At 38.0% G+C, this 13531-nt stretch overlaps 1 protein-coding gene across 6 annotated transcripts in view; it reads right to left on the reverse strand.

The window, feature by feature from the left end:
• SMC6 (structural maintenance of chromosomes 6) overlaps positions 1-13453 on the reverse strand; it is a 31445-nt gene extending 17992 nt beyond the window's left edge. For 2 of the 6 annotated variants that reach the window (XR_009725106.1, XM_061351180.1), the window contains exons 1-14: positions 13371-13453; positions 11551-11603; positions 9561-9709; positions 7505-7622; positions 7094-7199; positions 5739-5875; positions 5050-5111; positions 4237-4317; positions 2869-2970; positions 2592-2711; positions 2389-2487; positions 1111-1257; positions 652-740; positions 86-250 (exon numbers count right to left, since the gene is read on the reverse strand). Coding sequence is in view for 5 of the 6 variants with exons in the window: in XM_061351180.1 (XP_061207164.1) it covers positions 86-250; positions 652-740; positions 1111-1257; positions 2389-2487; positions 2592-2711; positions 2869-2970; positions 4237-4317; positions 5050-5111; positions 5739-5875; positions 7094-7199; positions 7505-7622; positions 9561-9704 (1370 nt within the window). In the remaining variant the exon portion in view is untranslated. Of the gene's footprint in view, positions 1-85; positions 251-651; positions 741-1110; positions 1258-2388; positions 2488-2591; positions 2712-2868; positions 2971-4236; positions 4318-5049; positions 5112-5738; positions 5876-7093; positions 7200-7504; positions 7623-9560; positions 9727-11443; positions 11464-11550; positions 11604-13370 lie in introns of those variants that run through there. The other 4 variants (XM_061351183.1, XM_061351182.1, XM_061351181.1 and 1 more) reach the window with 4 other exon arrangements.
• Between the last annotated feature and the right edge of the window lie 78 nt (positions 13454-13531).

Consider the following 13531-nt stretch of genomic DNA (forward strand, 5'->3'; position numbering starts at 1 on the left):
GGGAATGAGGAAATGCAGGTACATAAGAAGGGATCTCTTATAACTTGAAACAAAGGAAAAGTTACATTCAGAAAGCATTACTTACGTAAGTCTAGCCTGTTCTTCCTTACACTTATATATAGCCTGCTGAAACTGATCCATCTGTTGACCAATCATTATTTCTTCATCATGGAACCCCTTTAACTGTTCCCTTAAGCGTGCGATTTTCCTTTGTCTTTCCAGTTTTTCAGGCTCTGAAAGGTGACTAGCACTATGAAAGATCACATGACAATATTTTAAAACCACACTGATGATTTACAAATACATGATTTTTTTTTTCAAATTCGTGAGTACACAACTCCCCCTAGCTACATTCCTATTACATTTAATTTAAGATAGATTTTGTTTGCAACAGCACGAAAACTAGAAAATGTATATTCTCACCAATAAAAAAAATGTTTTTTTCCCACCCAATTACTTCATCACCTTCTAATCAAAATGCTGGTATGCAAAGAAGCAGGATCAGAAACATTTAAATGTTTAACAGGACCCACCTTAAGTTTTAATAAATATTTTCTGTGACTGCAGATTTTCTCATTAATCAGAAGAGCTCACTCCCTGCATCTCTATACCTTAATTAACATACACCGCGATCACTGTATCTGTATTTACCTGCTTTTAAGTTCTTCAATTCGTTTATGTAACTGTTCATCATCTTTTTCCAGACGTTTCAACTCTGTTTTGAAACGATTATAAACTACCTATGAAGGGTGCAATAGTTTAATGAATAGAAGCAAGAAATAATTTCAAAAGTAGCTACGTTTTTCAGCAATTAAACACTGAAACACATCAGAACAGACAACCAGAACTTGAATATCAGGAATGCGAAAAAAGGAATAACACAGTTAATTTGAATCATACATACTTTGACCTAAGCTTAAAGCTGTTTAACATCTGTGTAAGATAGGAACCCCATGGGCTAGCTGCAAAGCAGGGAGGATACTGCACCTATTTTGAACTGCAGTATGGATTTAGGAAGCCTAAACATAGATGGAGGAGCACATACGGATAGAGCATGGACAAGATTAAAACCTTGAAGTGGCACGAACTCTGAAAGTTCTTTTTGCCTACCTCAGTTTCATTGACTGCTTTTCTTCTTGCCTGCATATCAGCCTTCAAAGAAGTACACTGAGGATGCAGGGCTTGTGCTTCTTCATTTATCCTTATTAACTTGTCTTGTATTGCTTTGTACTTTTCTTCTGCTTCATTGACTTTCACCTTTGGTGCATAAAAAGAATGATAGAAAAACAGTAATGAGGCACAATTTTCTTCAAAACCTTTTAATGCTACAGAAAAAATATCTCTCAAAAGAATCCATCTGACTTGTCTCGTTTGCTTTTTTTTTTTTTTTTCTAAAATACACTAAAATCATTGCCACTGTGAGTATGCTAAAACAAAAACACATAAAGGAGCATTCTCAGGAAACCAACAGGGTACCAAATCTGTGAAGAAAAGAGCAATCTTCTTTTCCAATCCATGGTCACGGATCAAACACATGACTGAATACAATAAGGCCAAGGACCACGAAACGGAAAGAAGTGAAACCAGTATCTGGACAGTGTTCCTTCAAGACTACATAGATATATGTTTGGCCATAAAGTAAAAATACCTCAACTGTTAAAAAATAAATAAACAAATATAGATAGATATTTCTTTTTTTGAACATAAAAAAAAAAGTGCCAACTCAGAAAGTTTGCAGAAAGAGTTTTAGTAGACTGAAAAGTTGAAAATACTGATGCCTAGTGTTTCTCTGCAAAAACATAAATCAAACGTGAATCTGAATATTTCACAAAACTATCCTTTCTTGCTACCTACAGAAGTCCTAAGTACCATCCAAAGAGTACATTAAATTCCCAACTGCCTCCTGAAATCAGACACTGATCTTTTCTACAGGTGGTGATACCCTAGAAAACCTACATGACAGATCTCTGAAAGATGCTCCAACACCACAGAAATAGGCATCACATGAGTACTCTCAACAGTAAAAGCAGAATTACTAGATTAATTTCACTTGTATATGCAATGCTAGTCACCCCAAATCCCCAGTCAAAATAATATAACCCTTACCTGAAACAAAAGCATCAGCATGAAAACTACACACACATACCCCATTAAACAACAGAAAACAAAATGTCCTTATTATCAAATGATATGTGGAATGTGAATATTACTGTTAAGTTTTAGATGGCTAAGAGTGTATAAATGGGAATGCTCTTGGCTGCTTGTGGAAAGCTAAGATGGACAGTTTCAACAGCTTACAAGCTAAAACACAATCATAGTCTAATTATTTTTATTCTTGAGTCAATGAGTCAAAACTAGACTGACATATGGTTTAAACCATATATGTACCTGGCATTCTTCTAGCTTTTGAACAAACTTCTTCGTATTTTCTTCTTCAGCAATGATGAATTCTTTGATTGGCTGAATTTCTTTTTCCATCTCACCCACCTAAATAGAAGCATATATTAGGATATATCAAAATGTCCACAGCAGAGTAGGAATAATTGAAACTATGCTTCATATGAGGAAACATATTTGAACAAGATATTTACCACTGCCCATGCCATTTTATGTTTCAAATCTTCAAGATGATTTCGCATCTCATTCACAAACCCAATACTTTTGTAATGTTCCTTTTTTTTAAAATAAAGCTCCTTAAGTTCTTGAAGACGCTTAAAAAAATAAAGAGAGGTTCAGTATGAAACATTGGAAAGACTTTATTTTTTTTCATTCCATGTTACTGAGACCTAACCAAATCAAAGCTATGTAGTTTAACTCGTATATTTACTAGTACAGATCTCAGCATGGAAATAACTAACTTTTACATACCTCTACACCTTGTTCTATCTGAATACATGTATTTTCTTTAGTTTTCATAATAGATGAATAATCTTCTTTCATTTGTTCCAACTGAGTTGCTTTCATAAAAAACTAAAAAGAAATAAAAAGATGCAGATGTCAGATACAGCAGCTTATCTAAGTGAACTTTGAATAATTACTATAAAAAGACCACTCATCCCAACCTCTTAAATATGCTGAATGATACCCAAAGTAAAACATCTGGTATTTCTGAATAATGAACTAACTCAGCAGTGTCCTAAGATTTTTTCAAGTTATTGATGTCTTTAGAGAAAAGAAAAAATTGATTTTGCAAGTGGATGACTGCTACAATCAGACAGTGTACTGGGTCTGGCTGGAATGGATTTGAGTTTCTTCACAGCAACTGTTACATTGCTGTGTTTTAGATGTGTGACCAAAACAAAGCTGGTAACACTCTGCCCTCCTTGTGAAGAGACTGGCAGGTTGTGAAAGAGGCTGGGGGCAGATACAACCGGGCAGATGACCTCCAACTAACCAAAGAGATATTCAATCCCATAGAATGTTACTGTCATGGTTTAACCCTAACCAGCAACTAAACACCACCCAGCCATTCGCTCAATCCCCCCAAGTGGGATGGCGAAGAGAACCTGAATGGTAAAAGTGAGAAAATTCATGGGTTGAGATAAAAACAGTTTAATAAAGCAAAAGTTGTGCATGCAAGCAAAGCCAAATGAGGAATTCATTCACCTCTCCCCATCAGCAGGCAGGTCTCCAGCCATCCCCATGACAGCAGGTCTCCGTCATGCATAGCAGTGACTTGGGAAGACAAACACCATCACTCTGAACATTTTCCTCTTCTTTTTTCCCCTCCTATCTTTTGATGTTTTCCATACAAATCCAAAACATAGCCCCTTACCAGCTATGTGAAGAAAGTTAACTCTATCCCAGCCAAAATCAGCACAGTCAAGCTTAGTAATAGAAAGGGAGGAGAGGATTTAGGGGGAAGACACCTTTCACTCCGGAACTGGCTGGGCAACAGTCTACCCATGGGAGGTGGTGAGCGACTGCCTTTGGAGCTCTTGTTTTGTTCTGCCTTTTTCTCTCCTTTCCCAGCTTTTCCTTCAGTTTTTAGAAAACTTTTATCTCAACCCACAAATCTTCTGCTTTCACTCTTCCTTTTCCACCATCCCAAGCAGCAGGCAGCAGGCAAGGGAAGTGACTGAGTAGCTCTGTGGTGCTTAGCTGCTAACCTGAGTTAATCCACAACAGGTCATTAAAATTAAGAACTCTGATTTTACTTTTTCTCCAAATGCCACCTCTAAAAATTTGAACTCAGTATTTTAATCAAAATTTAATCAAAACGGTTATTTTTCTTACCTTGTATTTATCACCTTCATTTTTAGACTGTAAAAAGTGCTTACTCATCTCTTGGGTTAAAACAGATACAGGATTATCTACCTGTAAAAATAAATTACTTTCATTTTATTTTAAGTAAAAAGGTTTCCAGCAAGTATAAATTAGAACCACAACAAGGACAACTAAGGAACTGTTTCCAGGAGGATAACTGATTTCTAGAATGACAGTGCCTCTTTTTTCATTTAACTAGACCAGCACTAGAAATTTTGTCCAATGTCCATTAGTTTCTCATTATTTAATTGATGAAAGTATCACATTACAGGCAATAAATCGCCCTCTATATTCTTACAGAAGTTGCCACAACATAAAAATCAATAAATGCTAATAGAACTCTATTATTTGAAAGGCTGAATATGTTGAATATTTTGAACTTCCTGTGCACTATCTGATCTTTCCTTTATCACTTAAGCAGCAAAAACACACTCAAATTCCTGCAACAGCAAAACCTGAAATAACAAGCAGGGAAAAATGAACAAAAACAAAACCAAAACAAAGCTCCAAGTATGAAGGAAACCTAAATATGCTAAAACTTTCATTAACAAGATACATGACTCACAATTCACAGACAATAGAAAATATTTATCTGTCTCAGACAGAATATTATTGCGCATTGCATGAGGTCGGAATTTCAGTTTTCTTTTGCCATTGCATTTGATGAAAGAACATGGAAGATATGAATTTCCATTTAATAAAATCAAACATTGCTTTTTAATTAAATTATAACATCACATGCTGATATCAAACTGCACAGAATTTAAACACTATAATAATTACCTGTATATTAAAGTGATCCAGTATTCCTACAAGTTCCTCTTTCTTTGATGAAATTAAGTTCCCTAGTGGTAAAAAAAAAAAAAAAATGAAAAATATTAATAGGTTCAAAGTAGAGAGACATGAAATTCCCTAGCCTTTCGTTCAAACTAGGGGCTCTTAGCAAATGTAAAATGACAAGCATTTTCATAAAGAGAAATAGTGTATGACCTCACATCATGCAAAACCTGCCTGACACAACTGCTTCTGACATGCTAAAATATAAATATTCTTAGTCTACAGTAAACACACAAAAAACCAAAACAAAACAAAACAAAAAACCCACAAAACTTCATCATCATCGTTCAATAATGAATGAAACGACAAACATCATCCTTTAGAAGGGAGATTCACATTAGACATCAGGAAGAAGTTCTTTACCGGTGAGACGCTGGCACAGGCTGCCCAGAGAAGCTGTGGCTGCCTCATCCCTGGCAGTGTTCAAGGCAAGGTCGGACGGAGTTTTGTGCAACCTGGTCTAGTGAAAGGTGTCCCTGCCTATGGCAGGGGTATTGGAACTAGATGATCTTTAAAGTCTCTTCCAGCCCAAACCATTCTGTGCTTCTGTGGTTTACTAACATCAACAGATTCAAAGCAATGAAAATTTTAAAAAAGACCTTCCAAGACTGAGAACAAAACAAACTACCACCAACCAGATTTGCTCTTCAGTCTGTAACTTCTGCTTCCATCCAGATTAATGTGCTGATTCACAATAATAGAGCTACCATACACTTCTGGCTTAAACGCATCTCTACCTTGGTTTCGCAAGGTTATAGAAATATCTGCAGAGCTAACATAAAAAAAATAAAAAAGTTATAAAAGAGACAACTGAAATTGGTCCCAAACCTGAAAAAAAAATAAAAATTAAAGTAAACAAATAACTTCAGAACATTCTAATTTTCCACAAGAATTGACATGTCTTACACAGGTCACAGCAAGAAGTCAGTCACAGAACCAATCAGAACAAGATATATTTGTGGTTTTTTGAGCAAAATGAGCATCAGCATCAGTTTTTTGAGCCAAATCACAAAATACACACTGAAAGAAAGTCTGCCTCACACTCACCTGTTTGCACCTTCTATGTTTCAGATACATCACGACACAAAGCAAACAGTTGCAGGAGACTTCCCCTGCCTTCTCTTCCCACGTGAGTGCCCCTATCTTTAGGCTGCAGAATCAAGTTGTATTTTCACAGATCTCCTGTCTTGAAACTGGCTTCCAGTAGAAACGGTTGCTTTGCTTCTACAGCCATCTCTAACCAAAGTAATCTATAGATGAATGCTTAAGGCATACTTTTACGAAGATGAGATGTTGTTTCAGTTCCAAATTAGTATTTTGTTTCTCAAGTAAATGCTGAAGCATGAAGTTATTACACATAAGGCAGTTACTGCCAACAATTTTACTCCAAGCACTTCTGAAAGGAAAAGCCTGAGGCTTTTAGTTACAGCTTCATGTAAATGTAAACTTTTAAACCTCCTCTCCTATCTTTTTAGTGATTCCCCTAAACTTTTATGCCTACTTTTGCAGCAAACATAAATCCACTTTATGAACGTTAAATAATCCACCTGTATGTCAAGGTCTCTGTATTGTATATTCAGTCATATCAAGAGAAAGAAAGAAAAAGAATTATCCTCACTCTTTGCACAACAATGATAACTAGTTTCCGAATAATTTTTTTCCAATTAACTTGATTGTTCTGTAGAATACTCAAGTGCCTAGCAGAACTAATACACAAGGACTGGGTAACATGCAGGACACAATACTGTTAGCTAGTTCCAAGACAATGGTATACTACTGGTAAATTACTGGTAAAATTTCTGATCTGTTTTTGTGTGTTTGGGGATTTTTTTTTTTATTTATATAGGATCTCAGTGCTATGCTTTTCATTCAAATCTTTTAGATCCAGCAGGACAACAGAGAAAACGAAAGAAAACGGAAAACTGATCAGTTAACTTGAATCACAATCACTAAACATGTTCAACCTTAAAAATAGAACAGTTTTACTTACGTCTCCCCATCTCGTACAAACATTTTTAATGAGGAACCTCTATTAGTTGCGGTGGCTTTTCCACCAAGTCCAACAATAAGAGCAGTTAATACAGAACTTTTTCCACCTGTAAAAGAAGCATTGTATTTTTTTAAAGAAGTTCTTGTAACTCTTTAGCCAGTTCACCCATATTACAGATTTTTGACTGATTATGTATGCATGCACTAAAAGTAAAAATTCTCCAAATTTAAGACCTAACTTTTTCATGAGCCTTGAACTACTGGGATAGACTTGTGTCATTCCAAAGTCCAGAAGTGAATCCATCTCCATGAATAAAAGATGGCTAGCGACTCTTCTTCAAATAAAAATTACGCCTTCTATATTATTGACTAAACGGTCCTTTGACAAATAAAGGATGCAATTAATACTTACTTCCATTGTTTCCAACAACAAAATTGAGATTTGATCCAAACTGGAAAGGCCCCAACATTGAATGGCACATGAAGTTCTTCAGCTGGATATCTTCAATTATGCCAACTTCCCCTTCAGTCTAAAGGTTAACAATTAAAACTGGTGTTATGCATGCATTTTAATGATAGTTTATCTATTTTAAATATAATGGGAATTCAAGTGACTGAATGATCTAAAACATCAATGATTACAAGCTACAAGCAAATCAGAAGGGCTTCATGACACTCAATAAAGTTGCTTGCTACACAGCCGTTACATAATACAATAAGAGGAAGTAACCAAAGCTCACCCGTAGTAACATTTATTTCTCCCCATAACTAACTTATAATTAATACAACATAAAAGATAAAGATCATAGATGCTACAGTTATCAGAACAGTAATAAACAGCATCATAGAAACACAGTTTTGTTACTTGAATAATACTATTTGTGAGAATTCTTAGTATGGCCTAGAACAGGGAAATTAAATTAAATCAGAAAGGGGGAAATGAAACAAAGTGGGACAGCCCACTGTTCAACTGCTGAAGTATTATTTTGACAGGAAACTCCTTTTATCACCAATGCTTTCTTAGAAAATGTTGCTTTTCTGAAGTAAAAGTCCTAGGGAAAAACAAACCAATGACACAGAACAGCTGCTGTTCAAGAAAATGAATTGAGTCATGATGCTTCTGTGTACCAAAAATCAACCACAGTGTCCTACAGAACAGACTACTTCAGTTGGAAGGGACCCACAACAATCATCTAGTACAACTGCCTGTCCAATCCAGGGCTAACCAAAGTTAAGGCATATTAAGGTCATTCTTAAAATACTTCTTAAACAGTGTGGCATCTATCTCCTCTCTAGCACGCCTGTTCCAGTGTTTGACCATGCCCTTGGTGAAGAAACGCTTCCTAATGTCCAGTCTAAATACACAAGCCGCTGTATGCAAATACATGTATTTGCCATATCAGAATTTATTTTTTTTAAATCCTACATCAAATTAGAATTCAGCTATTACAGAAAAGCAGAAATAATTCCTGTTTTCAAGTTTCATTTCCATCAAAATACGTATTTCAAACAGTAGAATTTTTTTTTTTTAGACATTTGAAACTGTCAACTATGGAAAACAAGTATTTGATCACAGAATAGAATAACAGAATAGTTAGGGTTCGAAAGGACCTTAAGATCATCAAGTTCCAAGCCCCCTCCCATGGGCAGGGACACCTCACACTAAACCATATCACCCAAGGCCTTGTCCAACCTGGTCTTGAACACTGCCAGGGATAGAACATTCACAACCTCCCTGGGCAACCTATTCCAGTGCCTCACCACCCTAACAGGAAAGAATTTCCTCTTTATATCCAATCTAAACTTCCCCTGTTTTAACCCGTTACCCCTTCTCCTGTCACTACAGTCCCTAATGATGAGTTCATCCCCAGCATCCCTATATACCCCCTTCAGATACTGGAAGGCTGCTATGAGGTCTCCACACAGACTTCTCATCTCCAGGCTGAACAGCTCCAACTTTCTCAGCCTATCTTCATATGAGAGGTGCTCCAGTCCCCTGATCATCCACGTGGCCCTCCTCTGGACTTGTTCCAACAGTTCCATGTCCTTTTTATGTTGAGGACACCAGAACTGCACACAATACTCCAGGTGAGGTCTCCCAAGAGCACTTCTTTTACTAAATGATTTGGTTTCTAAATATTTTCTAAATATTTGCTGTTACTACAACCATAAACGAAATATACCACATTTCTATCAAACAAAACCCATTTCCTTTATTTGTTTTTTTGACAACTTCCATAGAATTCATTCTATAAAACCAGAATACTGTTGCTTAATGATTGACTGTTATAACTAGATGACCAAAAACGAATAAGGTAAGAGTGAACTTATGCAGAAGTCCTCATCAACACTGGTTCCACTAAAGTCTACACACAAGATATTTATTTCAACATCACCCAAAGGCACAGAACTTCTCTATATCAACCTTCTCTTGAATCTTTCCCCTCATGACTCTTTAAACAACTTACTGACAGTGAAGAGAAACTACTATCAGCTGATGACAGCAAATTTTCCTCTTCATTAGATTCATCACTGTGTTCATCTCTGTGTTCTTGTCTCTGCCTTTTATGGGATCCAGGCTTTGAAATACTTTCTTCCTTTCTCTTACCCATGAGCACTGAAAAATTAAAGCAATGAAATATTGTAGCTTTCAGTCTTCTAGAGGAAAACATGCCTACAGACCATAGCATAGACATACTAATTTATTTACTTTGGTAAAAATATATTAAGACCATAGCACACATTGCAACAAAAAAATACCTTTTCAGAACAAAAATTTCAGTGAATTTAAGCCTAAACTTACTATGAAGCTGTATTAGAAAAGAAGAGACACAACTTCATTACTCTAATCAACATGAATTTGTTTGTTGATTAACAACAAAATCAACTTTGATTCCATTTACCTTGGTACATTAAAGTTTGGGAAATTTGCTATAATTGGTTTTGGTTAGCTATGGAGTTGAAGATTAAGTTGTAAAAAGTACATAGCTGCCATAGTATGATTAGTAGCATCAATGCAGGTTTGATTAAAGTGCGCTGTGCAGCCAGAAAGTGTATTAATATATGCAGTTGATAAGCGCCTAGAAAATTAATACAGAAAGTCAAATAAATGAAAATTTTGAGTAAAAGCATTGTTCCTGTGATGGGTTATTTTTCAGTGAGGGGGGGTGCAAGAAAGAATGACCAGCACAAGACACTGCATGTCCAAAGTTGATACCATGTGTCACAGTTTGAGACCAAATTGACTGTGAGCCTAAACACACTGGCAGCTTGGACAGCAGAACATTTTAGTCAACAATACATTTAAGGATAATGAATGACCACTTCCTTGTCCAACAGGACAGATAGGACAATTCAGGAAGGTCAGCCTAACGGCTCCTAATAGATCTCCTGTGTCTTCCAGGGAAGATGGCACAGTCCATGAGGAAGCTGGGTGGATCAGCACAGCAGTTCCCACTCAGCTCAGGACCTCGTGAGGCCTCATCATTAAAGCACTAACGCCCTTCCAGAGCTTCTCTTTGGGTCTTGCTCCACACTTGCTCTTTAAATGATCTCCAGATTAGTAACCTGGAGAATGTACAGAGAACTCAATGAAATAAACACTATTAAACTATAAATCTTATGACTGAAGTTACAGTTTAAAATAGTGTTGCAATGGAAATGAGCAGTCTTCCCTCCCCCTGTCTTTTCCGTTTCTGTCTTATCTCCCTGAGTTCACGCAGCTCTTTACACAGCAGAATAATAACCCATCTTGAGGCACTAAATTCTACTAAAAAATAATGCAGGAAAAAACTTTTTTCTTTTAAATTACATAAGTTCCCCAACTATTTCAACATGCAGATCTGTAAATTTAGGTCAATGTGGAGAAAGACATGCTTCTTTGAGCTGCTTTTTTTACTTGTGTCAGCTCAATGTTCTCATCAGATAGCTTGAACTACCATGTACCAGAGACAGTAGCACTTATTATACGAAACACCACAAACATTAAAATCTGTTACATCATAACAAAGAGTATTTAATTTCTATTCCAGGTATTCACTGTTTTATAAAATAGTGTCTAACAATTCTGTCAATTTTGACACAGCTTCTAAATTATAAAGAAAGTAATAATATGCATCTCTTCCCCATAAGTGCAATAAATAAAATTCAAAGCAAATGCAGAAATGCAATAATCTTTGCATCTGACATTCTTGTAACAGTTTTGTATGGCAGGGATTTTGGATCAAATACTGGATTATTATTATGTTCATTAAGTATTTACAGGGAATCTGCCATTTCCGTTTTATGTTATATAGTTTAATACCATACACGTAGAAACCAAGGAGGAAATACACTTCCTGATTCAGTTGACGTAACTTTTGCTAAGTTACTTTCAGTTTCCTCCACAAACAAACATGTCTTCATGCTTAACTACTCAAGACCTGAGTCACTTCTATGCTCATGGAATTTATCCATCACCTTAATATGAAGGCAAGCATTCATTCAATCTGCTGTTCCATTAAAATTTCTCTCTAGAAAGAAGGCAAAACACAAAGTTTCAATGTTGTAGTTATTAATGTGGGAACCAAAGATAAGGGCTATGAGTTCTATCACAATACCAACTGGACATTTTAAAACAGAACTTGAAGAGCGGAAAACAGAACAAAATAACCTAGAAGAGAACTCACTCATGTAATCCAAGCATGATGAAGGCCAAACGAAGGACAGTCTGCACTCTGGAACTCCTGAAGAGCTAGTACTGCAAATAAAACCTAATTGGAACTGAAGCAAACAGTACTGAAGTTGCCTCAGGAATTATTAAGGCAAGTGCCAGTGGTTAAAATAGCTACAATGAGAATAGGAATAAAAACTAGACCTATAAATTAGGAACAAATAAGAGCCAAGTAGACCCAATTATAAAAACATCACAGGTTTACTACAAATTATTAGAAGTAATAGTTACACATGTAAAGAGAGCACAAAATTAAAACTCAATACCCAAATGTGCTGTATAAAACTATTAGGACTATTACATGTTGTAGTAGAAAAGTAATTGCCCTGTTAAAAGTATAGGAAAACAGAGGCTGCATGCACTGGAAGCGACATGCAGTGCTGCCCACCCATGTTGCAACTTAACCAAGGGCACCTCTTTTCAGTTTCCATTGTGGTGTGCTTCTACAGCCGTTCTCCCCTTTCCCTACCTGGCTGGTCACAGCTGGCCTCATCCACAGCAGACACAACCAACCTATAGCCACCAAAGCCTCTCCACCGGCTTTCTAGCAGCCTTGTGCTGGCCTGGTGTGAGATAGGAAGCAGCTGGCACTCAAAACATCCACTTTAACCATTCTACACGCTGCTACAACCCAGACTGCCTTTTGCCCAGTTAGGAAAACAGTAGGTAGAAGCCATCCTACAGCAGGATGAATGCAAGATCGGGGAGTAAGCATAAGGTGGGAGAAGAAAGGAGTTGTGGTCTTCTGCTGAGGTGTAGCACACTATGTTTGTTTAAACAGACGCAAAATGACAAGCAAATGAGAAATTACTTCTAGAGTTTATAGTAACAAAGGGAACTTAAAAGGCACACGTTTCAGAGGACGGAAGTCAGAAGCCCAGATTCGTACACAGCATTGGAGTGCTGTGTTTTTAGAGGCTGTGACAGAGATCCCAAATTAGATTACACGACTCTGACATTCCCGACTCCTCTTTGAATACATTTGGAGCCAATGCACAGAAAGTCTACATCAGCTTATCCAAACAACTGGAAAAGCGCTGTCTGACCAACAACAGCGTAGAAGGCAGTTCCACTTCTGTAGGGAGGCACAAAGGAAAGAGGGGGGCAGAAATCCCGCCCACTCTCACCTCCAATTTCATGGTTATTTGTTGCTTGGCCCTCCAGTTTCCGCAGACAACCTGAAAGGACCCACTCACCTCCCAGCAAACTTACACCGTTACCTCCGCGGATGGATAGCTCGGGCGGCGGCAGCCTCTCAGTCCTTAGCCGCTCCCCGCCCCGATCTCCACAGCACCGGCTCCCACCGGCCAAAGCCGTGCAGCCTGCGGTCAGTCCTCTCCCCGGGCAGGGCAGCCATGGACAGCGGGTGGCAAAAGCCCTCTCTGGCTACTAACGTACCCCTACAGAACCACCACCGAAAGGCGCACCGAGAGGAAACGGGCATCGCCGCTGCCCTATGACCGACCAACTAATCTCCCTCCCAGCCGTCCCCTGATCCTAGGGAGAAGTGACGCGCCCGGCATCGGCTGCCAGGCCCCGCAGCCCGCCCAGGCCCGCCGCCCCTCACCTCTCCTCAGCGCCGCTGCAGATGGGGCCGTTGCAACCGCCACCGCCGGCTCGGACCCCGGGCAAGTCCTGAGGCCCGCGCAGTCAGTGACGGACAGGTAGAAGTGACCCAGGTAGCGCGCCACAAGCAACTACCCGCTTCCGACGGAAGAGCCAGCGCAG

The sequence above is a fragment of the Neopsephotus bourkii genome, unplaced genomic scaffold, assembly GCF_033783945.1.
Source record: "Neopsephotus bourkii isolate Nb327-2 ecotype Australia unplaced genomic scaffold, CSIRO-AGI_Nbou_v1 NB_565, whole genome shotgun sequence".
Taxonomy (NCBI): domain Eukaryota; kingdom Metazoa; phylum Chordata; class Aves; order Psittaciformes; family Psittacidae; genus Neopsephotus; species Neopsephotus bourkii.